Source organism: Pseudoliparis swirei, chromosome 11 (genome assembly GCF_029220125.1).
Source record: "Pseudoliparis swirei isolate HS2019 ecotype Mariana Trench chromosome 11, NWPU_hadal_v1, whole genome shotgun sequence".
NCBI lineage: Eukaryota > Metazoa > Chordata > Actinopteri > Perciformes > Liparidae > Pseudoliparis > Pseudoliparis swirei.
In genome coordinates this window covers 21,902,242-21,921,332 of record NC_079398.1, presented here as the reverse complement: position 1 = coordinate 21,921,332, position 19,091 = coordinate 21,902,242, and the positions used below count along the sequence as shown (strand labels likewise).

Here is a 19,091-nt window from a genome sequence, read left to right as displayed (position 1 = left end):
ATAAAGAACAGGGATGAAAGATATGGATGTATACAAGAAGTATACAAAGTAAAATATAAAATAAAATATATATGTATATATACAACATATATGCATACACAATACAATACTAATGACTAAAATTAAATTAAATATTAAAATATTAAATATAGACAGTGTGCAAAATGCAAAGTGTGTGTATGTGTGTAGTGTAAATGAAAATGAAATGTGTGTGTATGTGTGTTGTGTAAATCAATGAAATGTGTGACTCTGGGAGTGAGAATGATCCGCTGACAGAGTCAAAGTCGTTTGCTTGTTTTCGTGCGAATGTGTGCAAAGTGTCTCAGGCAAAAACCGAAGTTGTATTACTCTATATTAACCCACCTTCAAATTTACTAACATCTTTTTACCCTTGGGGTCAATTTGACCCCAGTAATTAAAACCTCCAGAACATTATTTGAATTAATATTGTTTCCCACGTTTAAGTGTGAGATACTTTATGTGTGTTTGTTGATACCTAAATAGCCCTTTAAATAAATAAAAAATTGGATATTTCTTATATGTGTTACAAATTGACCCCAAAGAACACCGATGCGTACAAGTTGTGTTCAGAACATTGAAAACATATCATCATGTGGATTGAGTTTTCCCAGTTGTCCCCAATAAATTAGGAAAAGTCATGAAATATGAAGCAAAATTAATGATGTCAATAATTTTTTTAAGAGACGTTAAACATTGAATGGGGTCAAATTGACCCTAAAGGTAACAGGAGGGTTAAAGCAAAGAGCTGCTCTGATGCGGAGAACCTGCTGCTGGTTTGAGCCTTTCACAAGACCTGATCCATGTGCACATTGGTATGGAGTGAGGGGCGAGATGGGAAGAGAGCCAGTTCAATGGAGGGGTGAGAGAGCGAGAGGGTGGATTTGAATTCAGGTCGGACTGATTAAAATCAGATGTTCTTGCCTGACTGTGTAGCCTCACATAATGACCACCGGATACATTTGTAAATGAGAAGAATCTTCTGTGTGTCATATACTTCCCCACTTAATTCAGCTTGGGTCTTTTGGCTGTGATCTTTATCACTTACGATGACATTGTACTGACCCAGTGATTGCTGAGATCTAGAAACGTTGTGATTTCGACCTCGAGAGGTCAGCTGATCGGACAGTTCAACCGATAGTTGGTAATAATTAAACTTACAAACATCACATGCTAATTAAATTCAGCCTTTATAGGAGCAGTGGGTTGCTGTGATGTGCCTGGGGAGCAACTTGGGGTTCAGTGTCTTGCTCAAGGACACTTTGACATGTGGACAGGAGGTACAGGGGATTGAACCGCCAACCGGGGTTAAAGGTCAACCCGCTAAAACCCCTGAGACACAACCCCCCCCCCCCCTTAATGATACCTCACTGAAAAGGAAAGCTCAAAAGAAGAAGAAGCCGGTCTGTAGAACTATTGTTTATCAGATTTAGCTTTGCATACTTTCTGTATATCAGTCGGTACGTATTTGTCTCAAATTGTTGGAGTATTCCGTCAAGCTGAAATTTGTTACATTCTTTTGGGGTTTCTTTGTATATCGTTCGCCTCCATCTCCATGTTTATTTCTGATCCCTGCCATCAACAACAGTGATAAAGGCAGAAATCCTTGAAATCAGCTTTAATAAACGGCCTCGCAATGTGGCCCCACACGGCTCCGGTTGAGACCCGGTGGCTGTGCCTTTAAGGGCCGAGTGTGAACGTGTGTGTGTGTGTGTGTGTGTGTGTCTTTCCGTCTTTCCGCACGCCGTGAAATTATACTCAGACGACGCAGTCAGTCTCAGACATGTTTTGGGAAAAGGGCAACTTAACTTTGTGGTTTTTCTGTAAAAACACACCACACTACTGTATTTGTGTCTCTGGAGGAACACCCCCCCCCCCACACACACACACACACCACCACTCAAAGCAAACAAGGAGTGTAGCCGTCAAGTTATCAATAGCAGGCCTATGTCAGGAATGTTTAAGAGAGCAGGGGAGTCATTCTGTAGGGAAAAGGGAACTTTATCAAGAAATATGAACGAATATGAAGCTGGATCAAAACTGACTGACAGTGATGTCAACAGTAGCTCGCCAACAGTGGAGGGAAGAAAAAACACCACAAAAAAACGGGCAAACTGTCGATATTCATGTGAACTTTGTGATCGGCCTCTTCGTGTGGCCATTGAGGTCTACGCCTTGTTCCCTGTTATCCCCCCCCCAACACTGACCAGATGGTTGGACCCAAACTGCTGGAGCAACTCTGCACGGTGACGTGAGTCCTCACAGTGCTTCCATACGGTGAACGTCTTATACGCTCCGCTGCGTGAACCCTCTTCATGGCTTTAGCGACAACTACTTATGAGGAAGAGTCAGGGTATCACTCAGGGGGTTCCAGGGCTGACCAGAGTGTATTTGAGAGACATGGAGGAGACACCTAGAAATCAGAACAGGACAAAACGGTAATAAAAAGTGTTCCAAAGAATGAATTTAGAGAAAAAATAACACTTGTTAAGAAGCGTCTGCATCCAATCCACGTGTGAATCGTCATAAAGGAGAACCACACTGTGAACATGATGGTCTGGCTTTGATGGAAGAGCATTTTAAAAAAGAATTGCCCTAAAGCTCACAAATAAAACGTATATATGTTCGTTGGAAAGTTATGTGTCGGATGATGCCAGCAAGATGTAAGCGCATTTTCCATAACATCAAACTATTGAATGCTCATTGATCATATTCATTACCTTCGCATTGAAAATGCGGAAGGTAATGTTTTGATCGCCGTGTATTTATTTATTTATCTGTATGCGTGTTACTCGCATAAGTCAAAAAGTATTAAACCGAATCGCATGAAATTTGGTGGGATGATTGGTTATTATCCGGGGACCATTTGATTCGATTTTGGGATCCATTGGGTCAACCGTCACGGTCAAGGTCATGAAAAGGTCAAACTCTTCTTGAATCGCATGAAATTTGGTGGGATGATTGGTTGTCAAACTCTTCTTTTTACCATAGCGGTCAATTTCTATCCTATTGGCATGCAACTAATGCCAACATGTTCATAACTCAATGCCCAATCTTGTGATATGCGAAGGTATGCGCTCTACCGAGTGCCCGTTCTAGTTAAATTTGTTTTTAAATGTATCCTCGTTGAAACATGCCTCTTTTTTCTTCACGCGCAGCTGAAAGAATGGAGAAGTCCAGCCGTAGGCAGCAGTTGGTGTCCGGCCTTGTGTTGGGGCTGTGCTTCTCCTGCTGTCTGGCCCTGACGACGCCGCCAAGCGCAACCACTCGGCCATCCGCGCGGGCGCCCTCGCCAACGCCGACCGCAACGCCCACCCCGTCCCCGTCCCCCCAGTCCCCGACCGCGCGGCTAAAGGTCAGACTGTCCGGATACCCCCGAAAACACAACGAGGGTCGGGTCGAACTTTTCCACAAGGGGGAGTGGGGAACCATCTGTGACGACGACTTCTCATTACATAACGCCAACGTGCTCTGTCGCCAACTGGGCTTCGTCTCGGCCACGGGATGGACCCACAGCGCCAAATACGGCAAGGGCCAAGGTAAGAGTGACCTCAGCTTCTGACCTGATACACTGTGTGCTATCACACACGGGCATTTATGACGTCCAACATGTTTGGAGATCACGCAAGATATTCAGAGAATGCAATCATAGGATGATGTGTGTCAATGTAATATTGAATCAATTTATTACTGTTTGGCAGTTGTAGCAATCATCCCCTATCCTGCAATTAAAGTAGGTTAAAATACATTTGAATCGTGAAGGAACCCTCATGTTTGTTCAGAGTATTTTAAAACACAACGACTCGTATCTTTTATTCAGCCTCTTGATAATAAGAGATTGTCGCCATGAGTTCCCAGAGCACCACGAGCATCTTCCAGGCCTGGACTAATGACGTAATCCTGGTGATACCGGGCCCTATTTTGTTTAGCATTCGACTGTATGCTGATGACATCGTTATTACCTTTGCATTGAAAATGCGGAAGGTTATGTTTTGATCGCCGCGTATTTATTTATTTGTATGTGTGCGTGTTTGCGTGTTACTCGCATAACTCAAAAAGTATTAAACCGAATCGCATGAAATTTGGTGGGATGATTGGTTATTATCCGGGGACCATTTGATTAGATTTTGGGATTGATCGGGTCAAAGGTCAAGGTCAAGGTCATGAAAAGGCCAAAATGTGGCTGCGGCGAAGGTATGCGCTCTACCGAGTGCCCGTTCTAGTTTATGTTCACGCAAAAAACAAACAAGCTGCAAACAAACTCACCGCATCTATTGCCCATATATATCAGATGTGTGGAGCGGCTGATGTTTACACCTGAACATGAACAACACATCTGTATGTTCCTAACTATAAAAGGCAACCAGATGTTTTTGTGAAAGGAGAAAAGCTCACGGCGGTGCAGACGGACATGAGCTTTCTAGCTAACGTTGAGCTGGACACTGAACTGTTGATTTCATTGCGCCGTCCCCGGGTAAATACACACGTAAGTCAACTTTCCGAAAGGCGCTAACAGTCTGCTGCCTGTTCAGGGAAAATCTGGCTGGACAACGTGCAGTGCAACGGGGGCGAGAAGAGCATCGAACTCTGCAAGTCTCGCGGCTGGGGCAACAGCGACTGCACTCACGACGAGGACGCCGGGGCGGTGTGCAAAGACGAGAGGATCCCCGGCTTTGTGGATTCCAACGTTATTGACGTAAGTTGTAATTCTGTCGCAGTAAAAAGTAATGTGCATTTAGAAGCTGCGAAAAAAGCCCATAAACTGAGCCCCGTAGGGCTCCACAGTCCATATCAGGGGTGTCAAACTCATTTTCACCGTGGGCCACATCAGCTTCATGGCTGTCCTCAAAAGGTTGTCACTGAAACATATAAACGTATACACTACTACCCGACATATTGTTAAATAACTCTAAATTTGTTTATTTGAGTGTAGAAATATTGTACGTAAGAAATGTTCTCTAATATTATAACATAAATCCATTTAATTTGGAACCTTCAACATAAAAGCACAGGATATTTTCTTACATTTCTTGAAGAAAAGGTGATTATAAGTCTTTCAAGTTGTCAGGCGCAACATGAAATGATGTGGCGGGCCGAATTCGGCCCGCGGGCCTTGTGTTTGACACCTGTGGTCTATATGTTGGAAGGCCTTCATGGTCTCGGTGCTACTCCACACACACACATGGTGTTGATCCTCTGCTCCGTGTGTGTGAGCCTGTTAAAGCAGCAGGCTCTCCATGCATGGTGTCCTCCTGACATACACTCCATCACGGAGTGCAGCATCAGTTCCGGTGGCTGATTGGTCGAGGTTGTGAACTCAGGTCACCGGGTCAGATTCAGTCCATTCCTTCAGCAGCAACTCCCAGTTTGGGTTTAATCAGAGCAAATTGTAAAGGATGAAATCCTTTAAAAAAAAATGTTTTTATCCATCCAGTTCCTTTTTGTGTTTATTTGTATGAAGATGAACAGATTGTGTGGCGTGCCTTTGGTTTAATGACACTGTTCAGTTCACTTTTCAGAGAGGTACATTAATTACACTCTTTTGTGTGTGTATGTGCATTTGTGGAGGGAGATTTAATTATTTAAAAGATGTAGTTAGTTGTATTTATACTGTATTATCATATGTTATTATCTTGACATCAATATTTAATTTTTTAACACGTCACTGTTGTGATGCATTACCCAGGGGAAGATGTCATGTCGAAACGTTGGTCAATTATTAAATATTATTTACATTGTGACTATGATCTGTGGTCAGCAGCTCTCCAACACAAGTGTGCATTCCTCGTCCTTAAATATCACGAGTATCATAAATACCTCTATATCGTAACTCACCTCATTTTAAAGACGTAAGATACTGATTACATCAGAATAAGAAACCAGTTTATTTCCAAATATAGATTTTTACATCCAAAAAACAGTCACAACTAGAACGGTCACTCGGTAGAGCGCATACCTTTGCATATCACAAGATTGGGCATTGAATTATGAACATTTTGGCATTAGTGCCAATTGGATAGAAATTGACCATGCTATGGTAAAAAGAAGATGTTGACCTTTCCTTGACCTTGACCTTTGACCCGATTGATTCCAAAATCTAATCAAATGGTCCCCGGATAATAACCAATCATCCCACCAGATTTCATGCGATTCAAGAAGATTTTGACCTTTTCATGACATTGATCGTTGATCCGATCGATCCCAAAATCTAATCAAATGGTCCCCGGATAATAACCAATCATCCCACCAAATTTCATGCGATTCGGTTTAAAAATTGTTTTGTTATGCGAGGAACACGCATACAAATAAATAAATAAATACACGGCGATCAAAACATAACCTTCCGCATTTTCAATGCGAAGGTAATAAACATAGTAAGAGAAAAGTGTGCTTAGTAAAACCTCCCTGAATAATTAATAAACATTTAAAACTGACAGAAAGTTGGAATCGTAATCTAAGAAGTCACTGTTCAGAGGTATACCAGCTATTTCTAGATGTTCTTCATTTTTTGGGGGGATGTCCATTTGACTCCGGGAAACGGCTTGACTGACTGGATGAGGGGTCTCTGTTGCTTCGAAGGGTCTTACGGAAAAAATGTCTCATAAGAGTTTCGTCAGTGGGCGTCCTTCCAGAGGCAGAGCGACTCTCCCTCTGTTGGCTCCTTTGCGAGTCAGACTCCGTCAACAGACTTTAATCTGCGACCTCGAGCCTGTTTTCCTTTTCCAAGTAAACCGCAGCGGACGTGACTCATTGCAGCGCTGGCGACCCGAGGGTTGTAAAGTTTACCGCTACGAGCCGTTTGCATGACCGTAATAGCTGTGACTCATTGTTTATTCTGTTCCTCTCATTCCGGAGTCTTAAAGAGACGCGCGCATGTCTGTGAGCGTCACGTGTCAGGAGGATCGTGATCGTGAAACTGCAAAATAAAGCTTCTCATCGTCATTTAAATATCATCATTAGGGATTTGGAAGAAATCTACACGCAGATACAAGAAGAAGAACGATGTGTAGCTCAGTGGGGGTCGTCCTGCAACCCCAAGGTTGTCGGTTCGATCCCCGCTCTCGCCATTAGTTGCAAGTCGAAGTGTCCTTGAGCAAGGCACTGAACCCCCAGTTGCTCCCCGGGCGCATCACTGCAGCCCACTGCTCCTTAATGACTAAGGATGGGTTAAATGCAGAGAATATATCCAACTATATTTGGATTAAAACACAGATTGGCACTTAAATGGCTCTTACTTATTACTTATGGTTCTTTTGTAGTTCGACTATCTTGAAGAAATGTTAATTTCTGTATTCTTGTTGTTCTTAGTTTGTACTCTTGGTTGATGGACTTATTGTAAGTCGCTTTGGATAAAGGCGTCTGCTAGATGACATGTAATGTAATGAATACATTTCGTTGCCTGTGTACCTGTACTCTGTGCAATGAGAATAGATTGAATCCAATCCAATTTTCTGCATGATATATTTGGTTATTTCCATTAAGATGTAGGTGCAGATGAGTCGTGGGATTATGTTTTTTTTCCGCTGAGTTTTCAGTCAAATTTAAATCAGCAGTCGGCTCCTGATTTTTCTTTTTTCCCGAAACAAGGTTCAAGTCGAAGAGAACAGGATCGAGGAGGTGCGTCTCCGGCCCGTGGTCGCCATGTCCAGAAAGAAGCCGCCCGTCACGGAGGGCGTGGTGGAGGTGAGACGCAGAGACGGCTGGGCGCAGATCTGCAACCTGGGGTGGACGATCAAAAACACACACGTGGTCTGCGGCATGCTGGGATTCCCACACGAGAGGAAAGTCAACAAGAAGTTCTACAAGTAAGAAATAATTGCTCCACTTCGACCAATAAACTCTGATTCTGGTTCAGATGCATCTTACAACTTTTTATACGGACAATCAGAAGCACTGGAGGTCGTTTAGCATGTACATGTTAACCATGATACTTTTATGGCTTTAAATACACTTTTATAGCTTTAAATACATGCACAGGACAATTGAACAGAACCAAATTAATAATTTATTAATATTTTTATATTTCTTTTTTTTTTAAATTATTTTTCGTTTTTGGACAGTCTTAATTTACAAAGTATACATCAGCACAGGTGTAGTATTCAATATATACCATCCAGTCTTTCAAATTAAATAACATTGAACATTTTTGGGAGAGTGTACATATAAACAGAGAAATACATCAGACAAGGGGGAGACTAGGGAGGGAGAGGGATAGAGGTCGGAGAGGTTTCCTAAACTAGAGTAGCGTTACAGGGAATAATTAATTAATAATAACTACCGGGGTTTGTATGGTCATGGAAAACCTGGAAAAGTCATGGAATTTAAAAATGGTTATTTCCAGGACTGGAAAAAACAAAAAATCCCCAAAGTTTTGGAAAAGTCATGAAACTGTGTTATATTCATATGTGCATTTACGCTGAGTTTTAAATAATGGATATGCTTTTAAAAGAATGACGCTCAAAATATAACCCGGCATACAAGCTCTCGTACTAATTCTAATTCTAAATTCTTCACGCTGCAAGTGAACGCACCTTAACTAAAAAGACAAACATGTTTATTCTTTTAATCAAACTATTGTCTCGCATTAATTTTTGTCATTTAAGGTTATATACCGTATGCTTTGTAATTTTCATTGTTAGTTTAAATACGACATTTTCTCACTTTTTCACGTATGCGCCGAGATTTCACAAAATGCTTGGTCATGGAAATTTTGTGAAAAGTCCTGGAAATCCATTGGTCAACATGTGTATGAACCCAGAATTACATTTAAAACCTATTCCCATTGTTTTCTTTACTAATTCAAACATCACGGTGGATTGAAGAGACCATGGAGTCTGGTGGACTCTCAGACTTCCACTTCCTTTCTTCCGAGTTTGTTCTTCCAGCATTATTCATCCCCTGCAGACGGTTCACAGTAGTACGAGGGGAAACGTGTGTCTTCTCTCAAACATGTGTGAAGGCTGAGAGGAATGGGTCCGGGGAGGTCACGTGATGAACAGACGACGGGAGAGAAGCCAGAACACTCACATTGTCGTGTGCTGTCTCTGTGCTTCTGGCATTTTTAGGTCTTTTTGGTTGTATTGTATGAATTTACAATTTGAGAACATTCAGATTTACTTTTTACTTCAGTACTTAAAATGTACCTATGAGTTTGGTGTTAAAGGCAAAAGGCAGATACTATAGACTATTTTGCAATTGTCCCACATATTTGACCATTCTGATGGCAAAAAAATGGCATCTGATGGCATCGTCTTCAAAGACTGAGCACTGTATTCCTGTTTATGTCCTCATCTGAACATCATACCTGACCTTTAAAATTAATGTTTCATTAACTCACATATCTAAGGATGTTCCTACGATGAGATACTATGTTAAATTGAAAAAAAAGACGGGCATGAGGACCAGGTGAAGGTAATGAGGGACTAACGAGGGAATGAGCAACAGGTGAGACGGGCATGAGGACCAGGTGAAGGTAATGAGGGACTAACGAGGGAATGAGCAACAGGTGAGATGGGCATGAGGACCAGGTGAAGGTAATGAGGGACTAACGAGGGAATGAGCAACAGGTGAGACGGGCATGAGGACCAGGTGAAGGTAATGAGGGACTAACGAGGGAGTGACCAGAGGCAGCTGAAGGGAGCTGGACTGACGAGATGGGAAGCAAGATCTGGAATGACGTGATAGTTAGTGAGACAGGATGAAAACCACGAATAAAAAAAGGAAGGTGTGGAGCTAAACTGTTACAGACCTGAAGTCTGTAATATAATATACTAAAGAGTTGAGGAATGCTAATCACTGCTGACCCGCCAGTACTTTACCTGAAAGTACTGGTGTGTGTGTGTGTGTGTGTGTGTGCAGCTCAGAGACAGTGTGTGTGTGCTGTGCAGCCTGTGTCTGTGTGTGTGTGTGTGTCTGTGTGTCTGTGTGTGTGTGTGTGCTGTGCAGCCTGTGTGTGTGTGTGTGTTGTCTCTCTCCTGTGTGTGATGGAATGGCTGTCTCACTGTTGCAGACTTCTGAAAAAGAGAGCAGCTGAGACGCCCTCCAGGCCAAAGGTCAATGTTTCAGCCGGTGGAAGGTACTCCGTCCCCGGGATAACCCTCCGTCTGCCCTCCGTATCTCTGACGGGGGGTTTCCTGTCGGTGTGCGAGACAATAACCATTTAGCTTCTCTTTCATGCGAATGGGTTGTAGGTTTATATTTGATCTAGCTGAAGCTCTCTGTTGCTTTGTGTGGAGTTTTATTCATTTTCATTTCTGTTTATCGTTTTTTTCATTTCTGTTTATTGTCTTTCACATTTCCACTGACATGGCACAGATTGTAAAGTCGTCAAATTATAATTGATATTAATTGCAGTCAATACGCAAGAATCTCTTTCTTCTTTGCTCTCAACATGACGTCAATTTGACTATCTGAGGCCCTTTTGGATGAGACGGACGTCGTTAATCTGTGCTGCCTCAATTACCGGGGATTAATTTCTCCACAGATTAGTCCTTTAGTCCAGCTGTAAATCCCATTCCTCATGACAGTATGGCTTTGCTTTAGAGGAGGTCGCGCTAAAACAAGATAATAAGGATTTGCAGATTCTCAATGAGTCGGTTGTGCACCAGAGTAATCTGAGGCTTGATTCACAAAATTAAACTGCATTTCTAATCTTAGCCCTGTACGGAAACAGTTGAAGAATCAATTAACCAATTAACAGAGTGTGTGGTTTGACATTAAATGTCATGCTTTCTTTATTAAACCTACCTCCTCGCTTTAAAAGCATTGCCATACGTTAAATCAATGTGGTAACTCCAGGTTCACATTGGTTCTTTAGAAGAACTAACACGCATTTATTGATCATGCTTTACGTGTCATATACACTATGTGGCCAAAGGTAAAGGTATATTAACTGTATTATATATATATATATTGAATGCATTTAACTGCTGAATCTCCACATTTTAACTGTATTCTATATATATTTAATGCATTTAACTGCTGAATCTCCACATTTTAACTGTATTCTATATATATTTAATGCATTGAACTGCTGAATCTCCACATTTTAACTGTATTATATATATAATATATATATATATATTTAATGCATTTAACTGCTGAATCTCCATATTTTAACTGTATTCTATACATACTTAATGCATTTAACTGCTGAATCTCCACATTTTAACTGTATTATATATATATATATATATATTTAATGCATTTAACTGCTGAATCTCCATATTTTAACTGTATTCTATACATACTTAATGCATTTAACTGCTGAATCTCCACATTTTAACTGTATTATATATATATTTAATGCATTTAACTGCTGAATCTCCACATTTTAACTGTATTATATAGATAGATAGATATTTAATGTATTTAACTGCTGAATCTCCATATTTTAACTGTATTATATAAATATTTAATGCATTTAACTGCTGAATCTCCACATTTTAACTGTATTCTATACATATTTAATGTTGAAGGAGACGCCTCCTTCAGTTTAAGTTTTCACATAATTGTGCGTCATGTGACTTTAGTTGCTGTGATGTTTTCCTTGGCGCCCTCGTGTTCTGCTGAGTGTGCAGTCTAACCCGTGTTTACCTTGCAGGCCGACTCCCAAAGCTAAAGCTAACTCTAAATCTAAACTGAGCAGCGCTGGCAAAAGGTAATCTGAGGATTAACGGAAATTCAAGTTGTCTGAAAAGACACGCACACTTCCACAAGACAAAAACAAATGTCCTTTCAACTAATAAGAAAGTCAGACATTGTTTTAGTGTGTTCATAAAAACAGAAAAATATTTATAAATATTTTACTTGTTTGAATATTTGGTGAAAGTAACACTGGAATAGATGTGCAGAGTTAAAATCCCCTTGTGTGATAAATCGATGCAAATAATTTCAAGGATCTTTGATCAAAAAGAGCAATTTTGTGTAAATATGCTTGTTCCCTTTCCTTGCCATAAGTTAAATAAGAATATTGATACCATCTTAGCATATCATATTTACAGTGCAGGCATGATAGTGGTATCAATCTTCTCCTCTCATTGCATTACTTTTATTTAGATTTTTATCCAAAGCAACTTATAGTAAATACATTCATCCATATGGGTAGAACCCAGACATGTGATCTACTTAAAGAGCTCCATTTAAGAGATTAATAACGGTTTGTTTTGTGTGTGTTTGCATCTTGGCCCATAGAATAAAATATAATAAAACAGTGGTTTAGCATTTTTACTAAAAAGTTAAACTTTACCTTTTAATTAAAGATTTTCCAAGTTCAATTTATACAATCAGCTCCACTTATTATTTGGCTTTACTGGACACCGATGTACGGTTGGGACCCGGGATGCTGACTTCTGTGTTTTTATTCTTTTGTACAGCATGTTTTTTATATTTTGAAACTGGTATCTTCGATAGTTTGTGCGATATGCTATAATTATTTCTCTAATATGAGCTGATGGTGGTGCATGTTGTGAGGACCTGAAACAAGCCTACAGCATCTTCATATATGAGCTCATGGTTATAGTGTTTTTCTTTGTAGATAAGGAGCATTATGTGGCCTCATTTTCAATAATGAATTTTTTTTGTGTAGTCTTTTTTTATTTACATTTTTTATTCTTAGCAAAACTTCACACTATGAATAAGACAAAAATGTATATTCTCAAAGCTAAGTTCACTACATTTTTGAGTGTGCTATTGATGGACACTATTCTCCCACAATGCAACGCACAACATCATTGCATTGTATATACTGTATATATATATATATATATATATCTTTTTTATGTTATATTTGTTTCTTACTATTCTATTTGTTTTTAAAGGTGCTATATAAATAAAATTATTATTATTATTATTATTATCATCAATATAGCTGGAAACAGCTCCAAAAGAAAACAACAAAAGCGGAAGTATTAAACCTAAACATTTTGACGTTTAGCGTTTATGCTTCTCCATACAAACTGTTTAAACGACATTCTATGCCGATGAGTACGTGCATCTTGTATATAACAGGTTTGACCTCTCAGTCCTCGTCTCCGCTCCCTCCAGGTTGTATCTGGAGCGTCAGAAGAACCACTTCCACGTTCACTCGGTGGCGTGCGCGGGCACGGAGGTCCACCTGGCGGCGTGTCCTCTGGAGTTCAGCAAGGCCAACGCCACGTCCACCTGCGAGGGCGGCACGGCGGCCGTCGTCAGCTGCATGCCGGGGCCGCTGTTCATGCAGAGGAAAGCCATGAAAAAGAAAGCTAAAACTTCGGTAAAGTATTTTCTTCAAATCGATAAATTGTCCTTTTTTTCTCAGCAGATATTTTGACTTGTTATCTTAGGAAAAGCAGCAGCGGTTCGAGTTTTCATCCAGTAAGTCGTGACGATGCCGTGACCCCGAAACCGAAGCAGCTAAATGGAATACAAACATCTTAATTGGTTATTTATTGACGTGCTTTTCCGAAAACAAAGGCCCATTATGCTCTGATAGAAACATCTAGTTCATTTATTTATTTAAAGCGCAGCTTCATCACTCTGTTGAGCGTGACATTGAGATCTTGACCTTGGAAACAGCTTTTGACATTGTCTCAAGGTCTTCCTCAGTAGATGGATGTTGTTCAGTTGGAACAGACACGACTCAGTCGTGCGTTAAACTTTGGTCTCGCTCTGCTCTTTAATGAAGAAGAAGCCGTCTGTGGACCTTGAATTTGTTTAATTGCTGTTTTACTCTTCCCAAAATATCAACAACACAGTTATTTGTGAAATATGTGTAATGTTGAGTAATGGGGTGAAACTACATTTAAAAAGGGCCTTTGTATCAATAATATATATCAATACACAGTTTGTAGACATAATCCAGTTTTTGGCGACTCACTTTATTTCCTCCAGTAAATATCGATTAGTGGAAAGTTTACCTTAAATAGCAGAATTACATGACTGTGCATGAAATGTCATCCTTGATTATTACCTTTGCATTGAAAATGCGGAAGGTTATGTTTTGATCGCCTTGTATTTATTTATATATTTATTTGTATGAGTGTTACTCGCATAACTCAAAAAGTATTAAACCGAATCTCATGAAATTTGTTGGGATGATTGGTTATTATCCGGGGACCATTTGATTAGATTTTGGGATCGATCGGGTCAAAGGTCAAGGTCAAGGTCATGAAAAGGTCAACATCTTCTAGAATCGCATGAAATTTGGTTATTGATTGGGTATTATCTGGGGATTGGTTATTATCCGGGGACCATTTGATTAGATTTTGGGATCGATCGGGTCAAAGGTCAAGGTCATGAAAAGGTCAACATCTTCTTTCTACCAATTTGTATCCAATTGGCATGCAACTAATGCCAACATGTTCATAATCCAATGCCCCATCTTGTGATATGCGAAGGTATGCGCTCTACCAAGTGCCCGTTCTAGTCTAATAATGGAATGGATTAAGGATACTACATTCTCTGTATCAGATCTTCATGAAAGAGAGCTCCATTAAACACTTATTAAAACATATTAGCCAACAGCAAGGCTTCTCATAGCCTGGTCACATTCCTGTTGGCCCCTCAATATCTAGTTGTACGTGTCTGCTTGTTGTCTAGAGCAACGTGAGGCTGAAGGGAGGTGCCAGGGTGGGCGAAGGTCGGGTGGAGGTGCTGAAGAACAACGAGTGGGGAACCGTGTGTGACGACCGCTGGGACCTGCAGTCGGCCAGCGTCGTCTGCAGGGAGCTCGGCTTCGGCAGCGCCAAGGAGGCGCTCACCGGAGGCCGCATGGGACAAGGTGGGTTGAAGAGGAAATTGAAAATGTATTTGATTTCTGCCCACCCGTATGTGTGTAACTACAATGATTTTTAAAAAACATGAAATTAAAGGTAGTTTCGTGATACAAGCCAGCCAAGGTTTTTTTAATACGCTGTGTTTTAAGGCGGGGTGTGTTTATTACATTTTAGTACAATGTGCAGTTTGATTAGAGGTGAAGAATACTTTTTCCAGCTATGTCGCTTTAATTTTTGTTGTTGTTGTTGTTTATTTTATTATTTTAAAAATGTTTTATTTATTTATATATATATATATATATTTTTTTTTCCATTTTATATAAATGTTCTGATTTATTTGATTTTAATTTAGGATAGGAATTTATAAGCATTTTTTGCTTCTACCTATACCTTTTCAGTCTTTCTGTTTCGTATATTATATATTGTATTTGATTTGATTGACTGAATAAAATAAAATACACAAACTCAAAGAGGTTTCTATCAGAAATGCTGAGGAAAGCCTCCTGATGAAACACGAGCGTTTCTTTAATTTTGTAACTTGATGAATACTCATTTGATAACAGTTGATTCGGGGTTTCCACACTTAACTAGAACATTTATATTTGCGTCTATCTGAAGACGCTCTCGATGTATTATTTGATTTTTTTTTAAACTGTGTGTGTGTGTGTGTCCAGGAATGGGTCCGATCTACATGAACGAGGTGAAGTGCTTGGGCCGGGAGAGGTCCATCTGGAACTGCCCCTTTAAAAACATCACAGCGGAGGACTGTGAGCACGTGGAGGACGCCGCGGTCCGCTGCAACGTGCCCCGCATGGGCCTGGAGGACTCGGTCAGAGCCGAACCGTCTTACTGCGTCACTCATTTGAACATGCGTTAACTGGAGGAGAAGTAGATGTTGTACATACTGTTTTTATACCATGTATTATTCCATGTGGCACGAATAATTAATAATAATTAGTAGTTGCAGAGCAGCATCAGACTTTCTTCTAAGTAATGTTGCATAGGATATATTATATTGTGTTTATTGTATTATCCATGCATTGCGCTCTTTGCTGGTTTGCTCCTTTCGGTTTGAGATTAGGAGCTGATAAATCTCACATTTTCACTCTTTAACAATATTTCTTCACTGCTGTCACAAAAAAAACCTTGTCATGTATGTTTTCCGAATCAGTTCAGCTGCTTGAAACCATCCCAGGCCAAATTATTCTTTGAAGAATCAGTGAGAAACGTGTATTTTTCTGTGACCGCAGTGATTTCCTTTTAACCCAAAGTATTTCTGGTTGTGCAGTTGATATTTGACCAGATGATACTGCCTGTTTCCTGGAGATACACACCGAGGCAAGGGTTCACTCTCCGGGTCACATGACCACGTCCCAATTAAGATTTGTACCAACAAAAAAACTTCTAACAGATGAAAGTTTTTTTTTAAATCCCGCCCGGCCCCCTTGTGTATCTACCGCCCGCCGTAACCCCTCGGCCCCACACACAGATCCGACTAACGGGAGGGCGGACCCGTTACGAGGGCCGCGTGGAGGTGCTGCGCCCGGACGCTAACGGGACGCAGAGCTGGGGTCTGATCTGTGGAGAGACCTGGACCACCAAGGAGGCCATGGTGGTCTGCAGGCAGCTGGGCCTGGGCTACGCTAACCAGGGCGTGCAAGTAGGTCATTAACACCACTGAGGCCAACTTCCTGCCGCTCAGCCGCTTCGACCAGCGGGTTGCTTTTTGGTATATTTGACATATGCAAATATAATATACTCTCATGAAAACTTTCATTACATTATCTGCATACACTACCGTTCAAAAGTTTGGGGTCACTTAGAAATGTCTTTATTTTTCAAAGAAAAGCACTGTTTTTTCAATAAAGATAACATTAAATTAATAAAAAATACACTCTATACATTGTTAATGTGGTAAATGACTATTCTAGGTGGAAACGTCTGGTTTCTAATGAAATATCTCCAGAGGTGTATAGAGGCCCATTTCCATCAACGATCACTCCAGTGCTCTAATGGTACATTGTGTTTGCTAATCGCCTTAGAAGACTAATGTCTGATTAGAAAACCCTTGTGCAATTATGTTGGCACAGCTGAAAACAGTTATGCTGGTGATATAAGCTATACAACTGGCCTTCCTTTGAGCTTGAAGTTTGAAGAACAAAATTAATACTTCAAATATGAATCATTATTTCTAACCTTGTCAATGTCTTGACTACATTTGATATTCATTTGATAAATAAAAGTGTGATTTTTCATGGAAGACACGAGATTGTCTGGGTGACCCCAAACTTTTGAACGGAAGTGTATATTTTCAAATATAATCAATATTTCTATTCACTCGTATATTATGTAAGTGTAGCATACTAACACTTGTCATTAGATCTGGTCACACATTCTAAGATCTTCCTAAAAATACATGATCATTTTTGATATATGTGTATTTTTGGAAGATACTTGCAGCATGCATGTGTTGATGACAGTACGTTGTGGAGTAGACGCTTCTTTTTCTCCCACATCATGATGCCGTTTTGGTCTTTTCTCAACGGGCGGACCAAAAAAGACTCGCATGACGTTTCTAATCCAACTCAGAAAGCTACTCGCCACTAAAGCCAAGTGGCGACCTCATCTGGAAACCACGGCGACGCCGTCAACGTCTAACCTCGCTGCTGCTACACGTCCTCCGCCCTGCCTGTGTGATTAAGAGCGTTAGCTTCAGTGCAGACGGTCCAGAGACGGGACGGGGAGTGTGTGTCCCCCTCACTGACTCCCAGCAGGGCCTTTCTGCAGATCCGGATAGTGGGAGGCCGGACCACTTATGAGGGCCGGGTGGAGGTTCAGGTTGGCTCCAAGTGGGGCACAGTGTGCAGCACAGGCTGGACCACAAAGGAAGCCATGGTGGTTTGCAGGCAGCTAGGGCTCGGCTACTCCATGCATGCCATCACTGTAAGTAGACCCACGGATGAAGCCCTCGGCTCCTCGATGAGAGGGTGAAGGAATGTATTATTTATAGAGGAAACCACTCGAGAGGCATCGTGATAGGAACTTACACCGAAAAAAGCTTTATTGATGTCGTGACTGAATCTGTTGAGCACTTTTGTGAATATTTCGATAAAATCAAGTTGCTCTCAAGTAAAAAAACAAAATAGTTGATATCTTTAAAAGTGATTGCAAAAAAACCACAGATTAAAAGCTGTAAGTAAGTAAGCCTCAAACCAAAGCAACATACTCATGAGAGAATGTATTTAACTGCAATAATCATAATGGATCATTTATTCAATGTATTTTGGTGTAGAATTAATAATAATAACTTTCTTTATGTAGCACCTTTAAAAACAATGTTTACAAAGTGCTCCACAGAGAGTCAAAGCAAAACAAGTGGAATAGCAAGAAACCAATATTTCATTTTAAAGTATATATTAAAATTAAAAATTAAATTAAAAATGAATTAAAAACCAAATAAATTAAAAATAAACAGACAAACTAAATTAGGGGAACCAAAGATCTGCATAAAAAGACTAGATCACTTAAAAGCTGTTCTATAAAAATGAGTTTTAAGAAGTGATTTAAAAGAAGTTACTGATAAGAAGCCTTCCAGTAAGTTAAACGATTATTGAATCACAAAATGACTTTTTTTTTGTCCTCCTGTGCTCATAAACTCAGCGTTACGCTGTGTCCTCAGACAGCAACTTAAAAATGAGTCACGAACATCTGCTTCTCGGCAGCTCTCTCCTGACCGACGCACCGCGTTTGTTTTGTGTTTTCTCTTTTCTGTCCGAACCCCATCCAAGGAGACGTGGTACTGGGACAGCAGCAACGTGACGGAGATGATGATGAGCGGCGTGAAGTGCACGGGGAGCGAGATGTCTCTGGCTCAGTGCCAGCATCACAAAACGCTCAGCTGCCAGAAAGCGGCGGCAAAGTTCGCGGCGGGAGTCATCTGTTCTGACAGTGAGTGACCGAACAAGCCGGATATGGAGGACTCAAAATGACTTAAGTATAAATGAATAAATGAATAAATGCATGAATAAATATAGGAATAAATACATAAATGTTTAAATAAATGTATAAATAAATAAATGCTTAAATAAATGTATAAATAAATGCTTAAATAAATGTATAAATAAATAAATACAGGAATGAATAAATATAAGTTATAAATCAACAGGACATCATTAAATAAATATATTTCTACATATCTGTATTTCTTCATTTATTTATTTATCTATTTATGTGCCCACACGTATTTCTTCATTTATTTATGTGTGACATTTACGTATCCGTATATTCAAATGAGCTTTATTTATTTATTTATACATTTAT

General features: G+C 40.2%; 1 protein-coding gene across 2 annotated transcripts in view; it reads left to right on the top strand.

Annotated features, from left to right (window-relative positions):
• Positions 1-19,091, top strand: part of loxl3b (lysyl oxidase-like 3b) — a 28,797-nt gene that overhangs the window by 1,268 nt on the left and 8,438 nt on the right. Inside the window, exons 2-10 of one of the 2 annotated variants that reach the window (XM_056426300.1) lie at positions 3,177-3,557; positions 4,551-4,714; positions 7,606-7,823; positions 13,063-13,270; positions 14,596-14,776; positions 15,446-15,600; positions 16,261-16,431; positions 17,559-17,714; positions 18,560-18,719. In XM_056426300.1, the coding sequence (XP_056282275.1) occupies positions 3,185-3,557; positions 4,551-4,714; positions 7,606-7,823; positions 13,063-13,270; positions 14,596-14,776; positions 15,446-15,600; positions 16,261-16,431; positions 17,559-17,714; positions 18,560-18,719 (1,786 nt within the window). In that variant the 5' untranslated portion in view covers positions 3,177-3,184. The remainder of the gene's footprint in view (positions 1-3,176; positions 3,558-4,550; positions 4,715-7,605; positions 7,824-13,062; positions 13,271-14,595; positions 14,777-15,445; positions 15,601-16,260; positions 16,432-17,558; positions 17,715-18,559; positions 18,720-19,091) is intronic. The other variant, XM_056426299.1, reaches the window with a different exon arrangement.